This window comes from Notamacropus eugenii, chromosome 3, assembly GCF_028372415.1.
Source record: "Notamacropus eugenii isolate mMacEug1 chromosome 3, mMacEug1.pri_v2, whole genome shotgun sequence".
NCBI lineage: Eukaryota > Metazoa > Chordata > Mammalia > Diprotodontia > Macropodidae > Notamacropus > Notamacropus eugenii.
The window spans coordinates 169,960,978-169,979,130 of record NC_092874.1 but is presented as its reverse complement, the minus strand read 5'-3'; the positions used below and the strand labels follow the sequence as shown (position 1 = coordinate 169,979,130).

Genomic DNA, 18,153 nt, shown 5'->3' with positions numbered 1-18,153 from the left:
TTTAGAAAACAAAGAGCCCAGATCCAGTGTTCTTCTTGACCAAGAATTTTCTCTTATTTATGTTCTATGGGCTCTACCCTGAGGTATAGGTGGGGATGGAGTAATTTGGTTGTTCTTGGTACCTTTCTTGGAGGTGGGGTTCAACCCACTGGAAGGGGAACTTTGTGGTAGTTATAGAGTCTAGGTCGCATATCTAACAAAGCTCTCCAAGAATTCACTAACAGTGCTATTTTGAGAGCCCCAGTTTGTAACATCACCTTGTTTCCTTTAGTATAAATACTTTTGATTGTACTGTTGTGACTGAGTCACAGACTCAATCATAATGTAGAAATATTCTTATATTTAGGAGTATGCCAGAGCTAGCAAGAACCAGCTCAGGAGCCAGTTGCTAGTGAGCATTTACACATTGGAAATCAGAAAATACTATACATTAGGGTTAGGTTTATTGTTTTGTTGATTGTCTAGACTTAAGAAAGTGATGGAAAAAATGTTAATAATGCAGATTAAACATAAAAGTATCCCATGTTCACATTTTCCCTCTGAGACCCAGATGGTAAACATCTCCCAGCACACCACTGCTCGTATTCTTTCCATGTTAGCTGGCTGAGGTTTCATTTGAACTTACAGCTCAGGGATTAGAAAATTCAAATGAAAATTCAATTTGCATCTTTTTTATATCAAAAACATCTTCAGTTTATTCTAACCTAACTTGTGTTGCTTCTTTTTTTCCTCTTTAGGCAGCTGTGTCAAGTTTTCAAGAAATGGCACCAGGGACAACATTCAGACCTGTCGTTGGTGATTCTTCTGTAGATCCTAAAAAGTAATTTGATTTCTGTCTTTATTATCTGTAATAGTATTTTAATTAGTAAGAAAACAAGTATAGGATAAGGAATTCAGAGTTACCAAGGTTTGGAAAGAGGTTGTGTGTGTGTATGTGTATGTGTTGCTTTAAATCTATTGTGGGAAAAAAGTCTGTTATCCTAAAAAAGTCTGTTAGGAAAAGAAATGAATAAAGTTTCTGCTTTTTTTCTATGTTTTTTTTACTGTTACCACTTGAAGGGACATGCATTTTGGAGGATTTAATTAAAATAGGATAAAGAGTGAAATTACACTGGAACTCTTTTGTAACGTCTTTGTAATGAGCTAATGGTTTGAGATTGGTCTTTTGTTTTATACATTTGTTACGTTTTCTAGGCCAGGAATAATAATTTGTGTTATACTAGGATTCTACTGTAATTTCACTTTTGTAGGATATCCAACAAATTCAAGAGCTCTTTCTAATTTAGGGGCGTTGGGGAGGCAGATATGTATTAAACTATTCACATAAACACAAGTGGTAAGTAAATTTTTATCATAAACCTGCAAGAAAAGAATGCTTATATAGTAAGTACTGGGGGTACAAAGAGAAAAACAAGACAGATCTCACATTGTAATAGCTACTGCTTTTAATTACTAATATAAAGTACTTTTAGTAAGGATTCTTTGCACCTTAGTACTTTATAAGTACTTTCATAAGTTCTCTTTGCCTTATGTGCTTTTCAGTGCTTGCACAGAAATTGCCACCTCCCTCTCTTTCCTCACTTTCTTTTAGGAATAGAAACTGGAAGTCAGACTCAGCTGTGCCCATGAACTGAACTGTCTAGATCAAAGATTTTTAACTTCTGTTGTATCATAGACCACTTTGACCTCTGGTGAAGCCTATGGACCCTTTAGCAGAATAATGTTTTTTTAAATGCATAAAATAAAAAAGCATAAGAGTTTTTAAAAGCATAATAAATGCATAAAATAAAAAGAAAACCAATTATATTAAAATAAATATATATTTTTTCCCATCTAAGTACATGAACCCCCTGAAATCTGAACTCCCTAATTAAGAACCCCTGTTCTAGAAAACCCCTGTTTTAGTTCTCATTAGTACTTATTGGTCTCTACACTGTGTGTGGTACTAGAAATCAGGCCAAAAAAAGCCTATCCCCACCTCTCTCCCCCTGCACACCCTCCACACACACCATGACACCCAGAGATTCAAGGCTAGCACCCTGGTGCCAAGGGCTCCCAGCTCCTGCACTTCCCCATGCTTGTTCTGCTCCAGTGTCCGCAGCAGGAAACACACCTGAGAGAAGTTCTGCCTCTCCTACACTTAACATCCCCAGCCCTCAGTATAGCTTTCAGCCTCCTTTCTCACAAAACTCAATGCTTTTCTGCCTTCTTGGGAATCATAATCTGTCCCTTTCCCACTACTCCCACAATGCAGGACATAGAGAGGTGAGGAATAATGGACAACAGCTCGTATCTCCTGCTCCCAGCTAGGCGGTATCCTAGTCTCCTGACAGAAGGTCCTTTTAAGACAGCAGGTAATCAGTGCCTAGAGGAGAGAAAGTTTAAATAACGAAGACCAAGAAGTATAGCTCAGTATATGGTAATAAGTGAGCCCATTTGAATCCTGTCTTACTGTTTTAGTAACTAAATATTTAGAACTGTCTTTTTTGGCTTCCTCTGAAAGAATATGATTTATTTATTCTTTTGTCTGTAGTCAGTCAGTTAAGAAGCACCTATTCAGTACTTACTATGTGCCAGGCACTGTGTTAAGTGCTGGGGATAAAAAAACAGGTAAGAAGAGTCCTTACCTTCAAGGGTCTCTAGTCACCTGCAAGAGATAATCTGCAATCAACTATGTACAAATAAGGTAGACTGGAAGTAATCCTAGAGGAAACTCTTCTGTAGCAAATCTTAAATTATGGAAAATTTCTTAATTAAAAACGTAACAAAATATACACAATGGCTACAATAATATTAATCAGATCAACATGGGGAGATCTTAACTGTCTATGCTAATAGTCAGTCTTAGCACTGAACTGTCAAAGACAAAGGACACAGCCCTGTTTTCTGTTAACAACTGATAAACTGTTTTTTTGGGGGGAATATATTTTGTAGAAGGTTTTTCTTTGATGTTTTGGGGAAATATCTTCTGTGTCAAAACAAATTGTATCAACACATTTCACAAAAAACAGTAAAATTTAGGCAAATTCTATATATTTGTATATAGAAATAGATTTTGACTCTTACGTTCCTCTCTTCCCACCTCCCTCTTTCCTCTTTCTACTCAACAGTGTTAAGCGCGTAATTTTCTGCTCAGGCAAACATTTCTATGCTTTGATGAAGCAAAGAGAAACTTTAGAGGAGAAGAAAGATGCCTTTGCTATCATCCGAATAGAAGAACTCTGCCCTTTCCCACTGGAAGCATTACAGCAAGAGTTGAACAAATACAGAAATGCCAAAGGTAAAGGATTTTGGGAGCAGATTTGCAGGAAGAGCTGCCTGACTTCAAGTTACTTTCTTTGCCCTATATTTCACTTCATGCCCTTTTATTATTGTGTTAAAAATGAAGATTAATCTTTCTAGGACATCTCACAAGTATTTCCTGGATGCCTAGATCCCAAAGATAATATAAAGTACTTTCCATTTGACACTTAAATTATATTTGTCAGGGATAGGATGGCAATTTTATGCATTGGACCTTACCCATCCAGAACACTTAAATTTTTTTTGAGATAGTAACAGTAGGTTATGGCTACACTGGTCTCTATATGTGACATGGTGGCAGTAGAATTAAAACATAATAACACCTTGTCTCTAATACACACACTGCAGTGGTTGTTCCAAATCTTCTATTTTTTCTTCAAACCTCCTACACCACCCTCTCCCCATTCCCTTTCAGTGGAGAACTTTAGCTTCTACTTTACTGAGAAAAAAGGCTATTTGCCATGAATCCTGTTCTTTTGCCTACCCTCTTTCTCAAAACCCTATTACTCTGTGCAGAATTTTCTCCTCCTTTGCTACATATAGTCTTTGATGGCATTTCTCCTTGCTAAGGCCAACTTTTCCACTCTTAATCCCCTCCTTTCTTGCCATTTCCAGGAAAGAGCCCTTTTGATACTCCCCTTTTCCCTTCATTTTCAATATTTTCATATTTCCTTTCATGGAATCCTTCCTTAGATACTTCCATGCTGCCTGTAAACATCCCTAGATGTCACCATCTATTTTAAAAAATGGCACACTACCCCCTCAAACTATGATCTTTTTCCGTTTTTGGTCTGGACCTGAGATGTCATTGTATGTGGAACTGCCAAGAAAAAACTCTAAAAGTACATATCAGCCACTCTTTCGCAACCTTCAATTGTAGAGCATTGGGCCAGGCACTAAGAGGTTAAATGACTTGTCTAGACTCACAATACCTATCTGCACCAGAGGCAGTACTTAAATCTAGATGTTCCTGACTCCAGGATTGACCCTCTATCCACGATGTCATACTGTCTGTAGATCCACAAAATATTAGCCTACCACTCTATTCCCTTACATAGTCAGTTCCCTAGAAAAAGGCATCCAAGTGCACTCTGGATGGCTGCTCTAGAGCATTTTACATTATTGACTACATCTTCTTGGATGCTTTCCTCCTTCAGCTTTCATGATACTGCTCTCACCTGTCTGAATCCTCCTGTTGATTTTCCTTTTTTTGCGCTGTTCCTCTCTTACCATGGATGTCCCCACAAAACTTTTTGTGGGCCTCCTTCTTGACTCCTTCACTTTTTCTTGGTGATCAATAACTTCCATAGCTTCAATTAGCATTTCCTGATATGATTCCCAGATTTTCTGAAAGCTAATCCTCATTGTCATCTTCACTCAGATCTCTCAAAGAATCTCAAAATCAACATGTCCAAAATTCATCTTTCTGCCCTCCTTCCAAACATCCTTTTCTCTGTTTAAGGGCACAGGCATCCTTCCAGCAACCCAGGCTGGCAACCTTGGAGTCATCCTTAGCACCTAGCACAGTGCCTGACACATAGTAAGTCCTCTATAATTTTCTGTTGATTGATTCTTTAAGTAAGCCTTGACCCCTCCCCCTCACTTCCCATAATCAGTCTGTCTCCTCTCCACTCACTTCAAGCCCTTCTCAAACCCTACACACACCCTTACTTGGACTACAGAAGTAGTCTTCCAGAATGTTCTCCCCTCAGTCTTCAGAACATCTTCCTAAGGCACATGCCAGTCCTCCGATCCAGCATCTTCAGCTGTTTCCTCTTGTGGCTATAAAAACTTCGTCAGTTTGGCCTTTAAAGCTCTACAGAATCTGGCCCCAACTTAACTTTACAAACTTATTTCCCACTATTCCCCTATGCACACTGTATGCTCTGGCCCAACTGACCTTTTTCTGTTCCTTGACTTGGCATTCCTCCTCCTGCTTCTTGCCTTTTCACAGGCTATCCAACATTAGTAAAATGTATTCCCTTCTCCTTCTGCCTCTTAAGTCTTTAGCTTTCTTCAAGGTTCTCCTCAGAAGGTACCTCCTTCAGGAAGCTTTTCCTGACCCACTCAAACCTTCTCTCCATCTCCTGACTAAGATGTAGGTGTTCTTTCCCTTCTCAAATGGTTTTGCATCTATTTACTGGTTTATATATTGTATCCTCCAGTAGGCTGTACTGAAGGCAGACTACTGGGGGATGAGGGGAGTGGGTTGGGTTGTATCTTTGGTGTGTGACACATTCTCTTCCACATGGTTAAGGAATAAATTGAATTGAACACAGCCAAGAAAAAGAATTGTTTAAAAAAAAGTCATGAACAACCAAAATAGATGTCACAAAACTCATGAACTTTACTTATCCAAGAGGCCGTTGAACTCTCACTCAAATATTCTTTACACTCTATACAGTTCTAATTAGTTGTACTACCCAGTGTCTAGATCCACCCCAGATGAGAAGAGGGAAAAAGCTGCTTCAAGTTGCAGTGAGAAGTCATATCTTACAGGCTGGCAACAAGTAAAAAGATAAAATGAAGCCCCAAAACTTTACTATAAGGGAAAGAACAGTAACTTTGGCAATAGCTGAGCTATGTTCATTCACATCCTGTCCCTTTTACTGCCTGCCTCTGGGATCTTGTTAGGCAAGTAAATCGCTGTCCTTCTCAGGGCCTTACTTCTTTTTAAAATGAGGAGTGTCCACTAGATGGCCTGTAAACTCCCAACTAGCTGTAGATCCATGATCCCAAACTCAAGAATCAGAGACCACTTAAGAGAGGGACTAGTAGTCTTTCATAGAGGCTGAGGGCATTATTGTTTTTCATGAAGTCTGTGATGGCGACTGTGTCAGCAAAAGATAAACCAAATGATGTCTGGTCTATTTTCTTTAAAAAGGTGTATATTTTTAAAAGTATATAATACATTTTACAAAGATTTCCATTAAAAATGATTAAAACAGGTATTGGTGATTAAATGAGTATTGAGCTACCCAAGAAACTTGTTCATCAAGAAAGAGTTTGGCAAGTCCAATGAACTGAGACTTTTCTGTGTTGCTGTTGGACCACATACATAAGGACTAAGGTTCACTTTTCAGTACAAGCCATACAATATCATTTTGGAAAGGGATGTGTGTTTGTGTACATGTGAATTCATGGTGAGCTCTTTCCCCTGCAGATTTTATTTGGAGTCAAGAAGAGCCACAGAATATGGGTCCATGGTTTTTTATCTCTCCAAGATTTGAAAAACAGCTAGCCTGCAAAGTAAGGCTTTTGACTTTTGTTTTATTTTGCGTTGTTTTTCTGGAGTATCTAAAAAGAAACTGAATCATTGCTTGCCACTTAAACTGTTTCTTAATGCGCATATTCATGAATTCCAAGAATCAAATTAGCTTTAATGATAATTGACCTTGGAGCCAGAAAGATCTGGCTCCTACCCCTCAACTCCTACCCCTGACACATTCTGACAGTGTGCCGCCCTAGACAAAGTACTTAACCTTTCTGTGCCTCAGGCAACTCTCCAAAACTTCAGAACCAGGGCTAGTATGTTGTTATTGGGAGTTTCCTTCCTAAAAATTCACTGTGCCAACAAAGTCACAGGTCTGATTCTCCCCCCCAAAAAAATTCACACAAATTAATCATTCTTTCAAAATAGAGGACTATAGAGTCATTTATCCAGCTGTTCATGTGTGTATATCAACAACATGTCCCCCAAAACCTTCTCTCTCTGCTGCCTCTGTTATTTGATTGCTCAGGATTTCTTGACCCAGAAATAGGGTTCCTGAGCACTATGGGAGTTAAGGTGTTCTAGGTGACCTGAATGAGAGAAGCTGTATTATAAACTGAGCAACTGTGTGTAACTTCGGTAGTTTAACAGAAGAGGAATTGGGAAACCACTAACATTTATTTCTGTAGGGCTGTCTTTAAGACTGGTACATGTTCAAGACCAAATTGCCCCTAACGTGTGTGAGTGTGTGTGTGTTTCTGTGAATTCCACGAGGGAAATTAGAAATTTAAAAATTATGCTTTTCATTCTGTTCTGACTATTAATTGTTAAAGGATTTCTACCTTGGTTAGTGCAATTAACACATGTTTTTAAGTCTGATATGAAATTCAAGGTCAACCAAACTTGAATCAGACCCAAACATTTATATACACATACACAAACAATTTATATATGAGACCAGATTTGAACTGAGGTATTAATACACACACGTGTATATATGTGTGTTTATATACACTTACCTATATACACATATAGATACAGACATATACGTACATACATACAGTACATAAGTGGCGCCACGGAGAGAGTGCTGGGCCTGGAGTCAGGAAGACCTGAGTTCAAATCCAATCTCAGACACTTACTAGTTGTGTGAACTTGGGCAAGTCACTTAACTTCCGTTTGTCTCATTAATTTCTTCATCCGTAAAATGAGGATTAATAATAGTACCTAACTCCCGGGACCAAATGAGATAATAATTGTGGAGTTTTTAGCACAGTGTATAGTACATAGTAAGTACTATATAAGTGTTAGCTATTGTTATTGTTGTGATTGCTATATAATGTGAATGAACTGATACAATTTAAGGATAAACAAGTGAGTACAAGTAGAATAAGAACATTGGTTCTGTAGTAAGAGGATCTGGGTTCAAATTCTGCCTCTGATTCTTATCACTTGGGTGGCTTTGGATAAATTATCTACCTTCGTTGGGCTTCATTTTTCTCATCTGTAAAATGAAGAGGCTGTACGTAGGTGGCCTCTGAGGTCCGTTCTAGTCCTCCATCTATGTTAGCATTAATAGTGATGTTGATCTAAATGAAATCTAAACTTAATCTAAAACATGATTTTCCCCCCACTCCAACTACAGCTCCGTCTGGTGAGCCGACCTCCTTTACCAGCACCAGCTGTAGGAATTGGAACCATACATCTGCAGCAGCATGAAGAGATCCTCACTAAGACCTTTGCTTGAGGCCTTTCTCTAAAGAAATGCTACTTCCTTTCAGAAACTGCCTTAAAAAGAAAGGTCTCAGTTCCTGATTCAGACTCGAGCTCCCAGGCTGTCATTCTCTGAGAAGTGGGATCTTATAAGGACCGATAATTGTCAACAGAAAACCAGAGAGGCTCGCATAGGAACTTTTTTGAATACTTAATTTGTTTACAATGGCTATTCTGTTTTGGCCAGGGCTACACTGTCGAAGCAAGGTAGAGAATCGACCCCTTTTCCCCGATTGTCCCCCAAACTACTTTTATCCTAGTTTTCTGGGTATGACTGTGCAAAGGATCTGCAATTTCATCAGCATTCCAGTTTGGAAACTCTTCCCACCAACATGGATCGTAAAAGAGTAAGTCTGTGATTTAATAGAGAAATTCTGGGGAATTACTTGCGATATATAGGGTATCTCCAAAGTCCAAGTACAGTTTTAAGCTTTAATAACTGAAAACTGTGCCAAGATTTTGGGGATACCTTGTATAGTATTTTGCATGCTGGTTAAGTGACCTGATCAGGATCATGGCCAGTAAGTTTTAGAGACAGCATTTGAACTCTGGTCTTCCTAATTGCAGGGCCAGCACACCAAGCTGCCTGTACAGTTTTCTAGATTTTACAAACAAAATTTCATATTTGAGTCACAGCTGTATCTCTGTTCTCCACCTCACTTGAGACTGTAGGCCTAGCTCGGTTTCATTGCTTTTTGACTTTCTTCCTTCTCCCAATTCTTCCAACTACCAATAGCTCTGAATTCCAGTACACCCTAGAATCTGGGACGCTTTCTGTTAAAGCTGTTTTAAAAAATGTTTCACCAGGTGCTTCAGAAAAGCTAGGTTGTTCCTAATTTGTATTCTTAAAGATGGTGGGCTTTACTTATCCAGCAATTAAAGGGTTTGTGATCTACAAGTTACAATAATACTACTTTTCAGATAGGTGAGGTTTGGGTGCTTTGATGAAAATGACCTGTAGCCTCTTATCCGAGCATCCTTTCTCTTTCAAATTGCTTTTATAAATAGTAACTATAACCTTTGGAGAAATGCTGAGAGGATTCCAGGGCTCTGGCTTTTACCATTCACAGGGAATAATGGCTATCTCGGAGTGTTAGAAGGAGCACTGTCTTCTTTGACAGAGGAGTCTTCCTGATCTAAGATTCTCAGGGTCTGTCAGAGGTCAGTGTCCTCACTGAAGAACTCTAGAGGCTGAACTAAGTTCAGACCAGTTACAAAACCATTTCATAACAAGAAGTTTCCACTGCTCCTGAGTACCTGTAACTTTATTGCTGTTATCCCCAACAAGGGTATCCCAGAGATACTAGAAAGATGGAATGTACCTATCCCATATGTACTTTTTTTCTTGGCATACAATTGGTACAGGTGGATTATGCTTATCAGATTTTCCTGCTTTGGAAACTGGTTCATCACTAACAGTTATTTGAAACATATAATAAGTGTGTGTATTGATTTAAAGCATTATATATAACAGTGGTACTAATTTTCCTTTTATTCATTTACTCCTTAATGTTCCTTCTCTGTGTAAAGACATAACTGTGCCAGTCATAAACTGCTAAAATTTCAAAGGTCAGTGTAAGGTGAGACTTGTTATTACTGAGTAAGTTCCAATTTTAACTGGAGAAAATTAAAGCTGTAACACCATCTAATGTTTTCAAACCTCTGCAGTTTTTGAGCAAAAGGGAAGGCTTATTTAAACTATAAACATGACCAAATTAAGCCACCTTCTTAAGCAGCTTTCCCAACTTTGAATTTTACAAATTAAACAACTCCTCTTCATTTTGCTCTTCTATAACTTCAAGTATGAAACATAAAGACTCAATTTTTCTTTTGTCATCTTGACCTTGCTTACTTCCAGTTATATTTTGGATGTCCATGCAAGAAAGAAATGTCCAAAGAGTTTCAAATAAACTATGTTCCTTGTTAATTAAGCATTTATTTCACTTTCCTCCTAGATATGGAAAGAATTTTTAAATAATTCTAAAATGCTTAAAATACTCTATCTCACATATTCCCTATTGTATCCATGTATGTGTTGAAAGAAAATTCAAATTTGCCCAAAAAGTGTTTTTGGTTATAGCTAGCCTCTTGGGATTTATGTTTTATAAAGAACTGTTTGAATTACAAAATTTTTTAATGTAAAACTATTTGCCAAAACCATTATGTTTAGTGAATGAAAAAAGTGTGAGTACACAACTGTGAAAATTCTTAGGTTTGAATAAAATTACATCTTTTACTTAAAGGGTTGGCTTTGTTTTCAATTATTTGTCACAAGGATACCTAAAAACCTTTCTTGAATACTTTTTTAGGCTCATTACATTTTATTATTTTTCCCAATTACATGTAAAAACAATTTTTAGCATTTTTTTTTAAATTTTGTGTTCTAAATTCTCTCACTACCTCTTCCTTGAGAAAGGCAAGCAGTTTGATATAGATTATACATGTGCAGTCATGCAAAACATATTTCCATATTAACGATGTTGTGAAGAAAACACAGACCAAAAAAAAAAACCCCAAGAAAAATAAAGTTTAAAAAGTATGCTTGGATCTGCATGTGGATTGCATGAGTTCTTTCTCCGGAAAAGGACAGCATCATGAATACTTTTGTAAGGAGGACTTTTAAAGAATCTTTAAAATAATGTGCACAATCATCCCTAATTATTCCCTAAGCTGTCTGCCTTCTGAGTGGCATTTCATAAATCCAGTTTTCTTAATGTGAGGAACCACTGATATATATCATATCTAACTGCTTTTCTATCTTCTCTTTATTCCCCAATCTAGCCCTCAATTATATAAGAGCATCATTTTCTTTTTCAAGGTACTTTGCATTTGACAGAAAATAAACTTCTTTAAAATCTACGTTTCTGCTATTGACAGCATTATTTTAGGTTTTTAACCCATTTCTGTACGTATTTTCAGTGATGATCAGTATTTGTATGTACTGGAAATTTAAGGTTCTCATAAGAAGTACTTCAGATAGTTTTCAGAGGCATGGGTAAGTGTATGCCTTCAGCTAAGTTAACCAGAGATCTAGCTGGGGATCTCCTCAATAGCTTTGTAAAGCTATTTCAAGTAATCAGCTAGTATTTTCATTAAACATTTTCTCTGTTCCAAAGGTTGTGCTTGGTATTCCTAAATATAATGAGGGAATAATGCTAGGATGCCTATTATACTTGCAAGAAATATTCAAGGGATATGGGGTGTTGGGGGTGGGGACTAATACCACTGGTATGATGGCTGGACTGAGCCAGTTACTTTTGGTGCCCACTTATCATCCAACTCTCATCCATGAGTCCAAGAAACTGTAGTATTCATATCAGCCACACACCAGTATAACTCAGCAGGCAGGCTAAACCAAGTTGAGGTGAATTTATAACCATCAAACCCATCAGTGAGTTAGAGGGATGTGAAACATCCCTAAGCATGTGAAGATGGGCAGGTAAGAATAATTTATTACAATGGCCATGCAGGTGGTTGAAACTGTGGAGTGCTCAGAGCTTGGTCAGAAAGCAAAGAGGCCAGGATCATTCACTGCATCCTGGGCCATTGCCAGTCATCTTGACTTTTGTCCTTCCACTGGATTTTAATAACTCAGGAAGAGAGAGTGAGACTGAGGACTACACAACTCTGCCGAACTTAAATACAATAAATCCACTTGCAAGTCAAGACATCACCGATCATCCACTATTTTATCCCAATATCATGATGTCAGTGGTTTTCTTTGAAAATGAAGGATGGGGAGGTAGAGCCAAGATGGTGGAGTAGAAAGATGGACCTGCTCTAGCTCTACCCCCATAGCCCATAAAATATCTGTAAAAATTGACTCTAAACAAATTCTAGAGCAGTGGAAGCCACAAAACAACAGTGTCCAGCCCATGACTGACAGGAAAGGTCTATCGCACCGGGCTTATAGCAGAGTGCAGCCCAGCCTTGGCCAGACAGGACTGGAGCTTCAGGCTTCAGGGTGTGGAATCATGGGTAGCAGCTGCAGTTCCCAGATTTCTCAACCCACAAAAACCAAAGACAGCTTCAAAGGTCAGTGAGAAAGTTCTTTCTCCTGGGTGAGAGGGGCGCGTGGGTCAAGCCCAAGCCCTGGTTCCGGCAGTCACTCTGGCAGCATCCACTTTTGGAGCCCTCAGCCTAAAGACCTTGGGGGAATCAAGCACCTGATCTGGATCCCAGCCCTGAGTGGCAGTCCTGGAGTGAGGAAGAGCACTGGCATGGTGGAGCTGGTGGAGACTCTGAAGAGGGAATCCTACTCACAGATCCTGGGCAGAAAGGAGTACTTGTGGTTGCTCATAGACCAGAGCACAAGCCAGGAGAGGAGGAAACTCCTCTCCCTTGCTTATGCCACCTTGGAGGAAGTGAGAACTAACAGGTCCCTAAAGTATGCCCTCAACTTGACAAAGGACTCAAAAAAGGGAAAAAATAAGACTATATAAGGTTACTTTCTTGGTGAACAGGTATTTTCTTCCATCCTTTCTGATGAGGAAGAATAAAGCATACCATCGAAGGAAGCCATAAATGTCAAGGCTTCTACATCCAAAACCTCCAAAAAAAATATGCAGTAGTCTCAGGCCATGGAAGAACTCAAAAAGAATTTTGAAAATCAAGTAGGAGAGGTGGAGGAAAAATTGGGGAGAAATGAGAGCGATGCCAGAAAGTCATGAAATTGAGTCAACAGCTAAAGGAGACAAAAAAATGCTGAAGAAAATAACACCTTTAAAAATAGATTAACCCAAATGAAAAAGAGGTCCAAAAAGCTAGTGAGAAGAATGCTTTAAAAAGCAGGATGGACCAAATGGAAAAGGAGGTTCAAAAGCTCACTGAAGAAAATAGTTCTTTAAAATTAGAATGGAGCAGATGGAAGCTCATGACTATATGAAAAACTGAGAAATTACAAAAAAACCCCAAAAGAATGAAAAAATAGAAGACAATGTGAAATATCTCATTGGAAAAACAACTGACATGGAAAATAGATCCAGGAGAGATAGTTTTAAAATTATAGATTACTTGAAATCCATGATCAAAAAAAAAGAGTCTAGACATCATCTTTCATGAAATTATCAAGGAAAACTGCCCTGATATTCTAGAACCAGACGGTAAAATAAATACTGAAAGAATCCACCGTTCATCTCCTAAAAGAGATCTGAAAAGAAAAACTCCTAGGAATATTGTAGCCAAATTCCAGAGCTTCCAGGTGAAGGAGAAAATACTGCAAATAGCCAGAAAGAAACAATTCTAGTATTGTGGAAAAACAATCAGGATAATACAAGATCTAGCAGTTTCTACATTAAGGGATCACAGGGCTTGGAATATGATATTCCAAAAGTCAAAGGAGCTAGGATTAAAACCAAGAATCACCTACCCAGCAAAACTGAGTATAATGCTCTAGGGGGAAAAAATGGTCATTCAATGAAATAGAAGACTTTCAAGCATTCTTGATGAAAAGACCAGAGCTGAATAGAAAATCTAACTTTCAAACACAAGAATCAAGAGAAGCATGAATAGGTAAATAGGAAAGAGGAATCATAAGGGACTTACTAAAATTGAACTGTTTACATTCGTACATGGAAAGATAATTGTAACTCTTGAGACTTTTCTCAGTATTTGGGTGGTTGGAGGGATTATACACATATAGACAGAGGGCACAGGGTTAGTTGACTAGGAAGGGATGATATTTAAAAAAAAATAAAATTAAGGGGTGAGAGAGGAATTTATTGGGTGGAGAAAGGGAGAAATGGAATGAGGAAAATTATCTCATAAAAGAGGCAAGAAAAAGCTTTTTCAATGGAGGGGAAAAGGAGGAAGGTGAGAGAGAAAAAGTGAAGTTTACTCTCATTACATCTGGCTTAAGGAGGACATAACATGCACACTCAATTTGATATGAACATCTATCTTACACTACTGGAAAGTAGGGGAGAAGGGGATAAGTGGAGTGTGTGGGGGTGATAGAAGGGAAGGCAAATGGGATGAGGGAGTAATTAGAAGTAAGGCTAGGAAGGGAGAGAAGTTGGAATTCAAAGTTTTAGGAACAAATGTTGAGAACTGGTTTTGCATGCTACTGGGAAATAAGAAGTACAAGTAATGGGGTATATAAATCTACAAGAAAATAGATTTGATGGGGATAAGGGAAGGCAGGGGTGTGATAGAAGGGAGGGCAAATAGGGGGAAGGGGCAATCAGAATGCATGGAGTCTTAGGGTGGGAGGAGGGGAGAGATGGGGAGAAAATTTGGAACTCAAAATTTTGTGGAAATGAATGTTAAAAACTAAAAGTAAGTAAATTAATTTTAAAAAAAAGAAAATGAAGGCAGAACAACAACATTTTTTTTGGTGTTCATAAATCTTCCAGTCGAAATGAACATGATGTGGTTGGCTTGTGGAGGTCAAACTCTAAAATTTTGTAATGGTGATTGGTGATTCACTAAAAGAATCCACTATTTCAGAATCTGTCTGCAGCTTTGAGCCTAGGTTCCTTTCTCAAGGCACTGAGAGAATGGTTCAGGAAATAAATATTTCTCTTTATTACCCCTGCACTTCTCTAGGCAGTTCTGTTCCAGTACCTGATACCTGTCCTCTCTCATCTAAGTGATGGGGATTCAGGCTGGGGTCACTAGCAAAGAATGAAGAACGTGCTCTTCACTGGAGCCTGGAGCTGGGGCCTTATTCTTTCTCCAGTGCAGTCATGGTCTGGGAACTGTGCTGTGTGAGAAAGGGGTCTTTTACTCCTGGAATCTGGTCTGATTAATTCAAAACACACACACACACGCCCCTCTTGTGCACACAGCCCTCCAGTCAGGCCGGCCTTGATCCAAATTCAGCCTCAGATAAATGAGTAGGCATTGGACCCTGGACAAATCATTTAACTTCTCTGACTCCTCGTGAAGATAACTGCACCCATCTCACAGAGCTGTTAGGAAAATGAACTGAGATCATATTCGCGAGCCTTCAATCCCCACGTAAACGTGAGCCATTATTGTGGTTCATACAGTAGAATTTGGTGGGACGGAGTCTCTCCCCCGATGGACCTCGTGACACTCAGCAGAGGAATGCGGCACAACCTCATGGTACAAAATAACCCCGGATAACAACACTAGTGACAGCAGCGAAATGCTGCCTGAGGTTCAGGGGGGGCCTGCGGGCTTCCCCGAGGAAGGGTCACCTAACGCAGGACTGGCTACGGCCGTCAGGTCTGACTGTCAGCCTTCCAGCGGTAAACGCCAGTCGGGATCACACATAAAACCCTCTCCGAGCCTGCCCCGTCCACCTGCCGATCTTCGGAGATCTTACCGCGCCCACCCCCGCCCCCAGCGCCCAAACACGAGCCCAGCACCGGGCCGGCAGCCTCGCGCTGAGGGTGGGTCACTAGGGGCCTGGGGGGAGACCCCCACGAATAAGGGTCGCGCAAGGAGATATACCACAGACAGAGAGGCAAAAACGTGTCCAAGGAGGCACCACGAAGGGCCCTGGAAGCCCATGGGTGCCCGATGGCGCCCGGGGTCCGGGCGGGGATGGGGGGAGGGCAGGACCACCATCGAGGAAAGCTGCCATTTTCTATTTTGGGTTCCCGTAGGTCCCTTTGCGAGGCTAAATTCCGTTTCCTGAAGTCCAGGGCTTTTCTTTTTTTTTCTTTTGGTCTTTAGAAAGCGAGAACTTTCCAGACACACTCAAACCCTGGTCAAGTGCTTAACCTCTGACCCCTGGGCTGGCTCCGCGGGCGGTGGGGGCGGGGAGTTCAGGTCCTTTCCGGGTCCCGGCGTCCCACAGGTGCCTGACCAAAACGAATAAGCGGGCCCGAGGCGTCCACGACTCGTCTGCGATGGAGGCTGCGGCATTTTAAGAGCGAATAAGGAAGAGCAGGGCGTGCGCTGCCCCTCTTTGGCAGGGGAAGATATCTGATCTGGAGAAGAGATGGGGGTGGACGGGTGCGAGAGGAGAGTTGGTCTGAAGACTCTTTTAATTACCAACGGTGACCATGGCAATCATAAAGACAACAGGAGTGGTAACCCTGATGGCGGGCGGCGGTGGCAGCGACCCCCGGGGCCAATCCTAACCTATCCCTTTAAAAATGGGCGGGTCGGGGTGGGGGTGGGGAGGCAGGACACATCACGTGACGAAGCCTGGCCTATAGGCTGCTTGAGGGGAGCGGCGAATGGGTGGAGCCGGCGCGGGTCTTAGCCGGTCGGAGCGAGTCAGGATCTGAGGCCGAAGCAGCGGGACCGGCGGAGGAAGTGGAAGGCAGCGCCGGAAGGTCGCTCGTCTCCGCCGGGTGCTTCCAGCCGCCGCCATGGGGAGTGAGTACGGGCCCCCTGGGAGCGCCTCCCTGCAGCGGAGTCCGCGACTCGGAACTGGCTGGGCCCGGCGTGAAGGGTCCTGCGGCCGAGGGGGCACGGCCGTCCGACGCGGGCCGCCGGGCTTTCCTGGGCTTGCCATAGCGGCGGGCCGGGAGTAGCCGGGGAGGCGTGGCGGGCGGTGCTAGGGGCGCAGGATGCCTCTTCAGGGCCTCGGCGGTCCCCGCTTCTCGGGGATTGGGCCGGCGGGAGGCTGGAGACTGGAAGGGGCCCTGGTCCGGGGCGGCAGCCGAGAGGCCCAGGCCCGCAGGGGCCGACTTGGGAAGCACGGAGGGGCGGCGATGACCTCGGGCTGGAGGGCGGGATGGCAGCCCCTGGTCGGGGGAGGGCCCCACGGCACTGGGGTTGGGGTTCAGCTCCCCGGCTGGGGCTCGGGTAGAAGGGAAAGGAAAACTCCAGGGCTTCCTAACTTTGTGACCGGTGCTTGCTGCTACTTAAGCAGCAGGTAAGTCAGTTCGTTTACATTAGGGGCTGGAAAGCTCCCGAGTCATTGACCGTGTCTTCAGGCGGCTGAAATCGGATTGGGGGAAAGAGGCATTATGAAGTATTGCCATAGTGTTTAATAAGTTCCTTGAGGTCAGGTCCTGTGTTTTATACACTTTTATTTTAACCTCCCACCGAACCAAGACTACGGTAAGCACTTAAGTATTTGACACATGAGGGATTGAATGGTTCATCCACTGGCAAACTTTACTAGATTTTCTGTATAAGTTACAAAGTAAACCATATAAGGAAAATGGAAGAAACACATTCTTATAAATATAATTGCCCATAGAGAAAATTTGCATTTATGCCTTGCAGAGATGAGATGTACGTAAATGTTAAGTAATCTGGATACGTGAAAAGGAAAAAATGTGGGCATATGGGGTGGTTTCCTGAACAGATTCTCAGGTTTATTTGTTTGGGGGTTTTTTTGTGTAAAAGAACACTTAAAGATTTAACCAGGTTCACATTTACATGCTAGCCCAAAATGATATTGAGGTAATAAACATTTTCTTCTCTGAGAACTTACTAGTTTACTACTCTACCAATAAGTTAAGTGCTATAAAATTTGAAGACTGGGCTTGTAAAGTCGCATGAAAAACCAATGACAAGTCTTATTTAATTCCTGATTTAACTACAGAGTATGGTTTTATGGCAAATACAACATAAGCTATGGAATGTGTTAAGAGAATACAGGTTCCAAAGCATCAATGGGAAGATTGTAGTTATGACTTAAGGCTTCATATATTTAGAATTCTCCCTCTTTGGTTTAAGAATTCTTAAAAATTTTGCTTCAGTTATCCTCATATATTAGTGTCTCACTTAAAAATATATAGAGAAAAATAAATTCTAGTATTCCCCAATTTTAGTCCTTGAAATGTCAGCCCTTCTAGTAAATTGTACAGATAAATTTTTAAATCATTTCTTTTTTTAATTCAAATTTTATTGATAGCTTTTCTTCTACATTATGTGCATTTCCATGTCTTACCCCCACCTCTATCCATTGAGGCTTCCCTTGTTACAAAGCAAAA

At 40.9% G+C, this 18,153-nt stretch overlaps 2 protein-coding genes across 3 annotated transcripts in view; both read left to right on the top strand.

Annotated features, from left to right (window-relative positions):
• The window catches only part of DHTKD1 (dehydrogenase E1 and transketolase domain containing 1), a 69,071-nt gene extending 58,542 nt beyond the window's left edge, over window positions 1-10,529 (top strand). For both annotated transcript variants that reach the window (XM_072653322.1, XM_072653323.1), the window contains exons 14-17: window positions 738-820; window positions 3,111-3,280; window positions 6,467-6,552; window positions 8,160-10,529. In XM_072653322.1, the coding sequence (XP_072509423.1) occupies window positions 738-820; window positions 3,111-3,280; window positions 6,467-6,552; window positions 8,160-8,261 (441 nt within the window). In that variant the 3' untranslated portion in view covers window positions 8,262-10,529. The remainder of the gene's footprint in view (window positions 1-737; window positions 821-3,110; window positions 3,281-6,466; window positions 6,553-8,159) is intronic.
• Window positions 10,530-16,378: 5,849 nt separating this feature from the next.
• SEC61A2 (SEC61 translocon subunit alpha 2) overlaps window positions 16,379-18,153 on the top strand; it is a 41,849-nt gene continuing 40,074 nt past the window's right edge. The window contains exon 1 of the mRNA XM_072653324.1: window positions 16,379-16,582. Coding sequence (XP_072509425.1) covers window positions 16,576-16,582 — 7 coding nt within the window. The 5' untranslated portion in view covers window positions 16,379-16,575. The remainder of the gene's footprint in view (window positions 16,583-18,153) is intronic.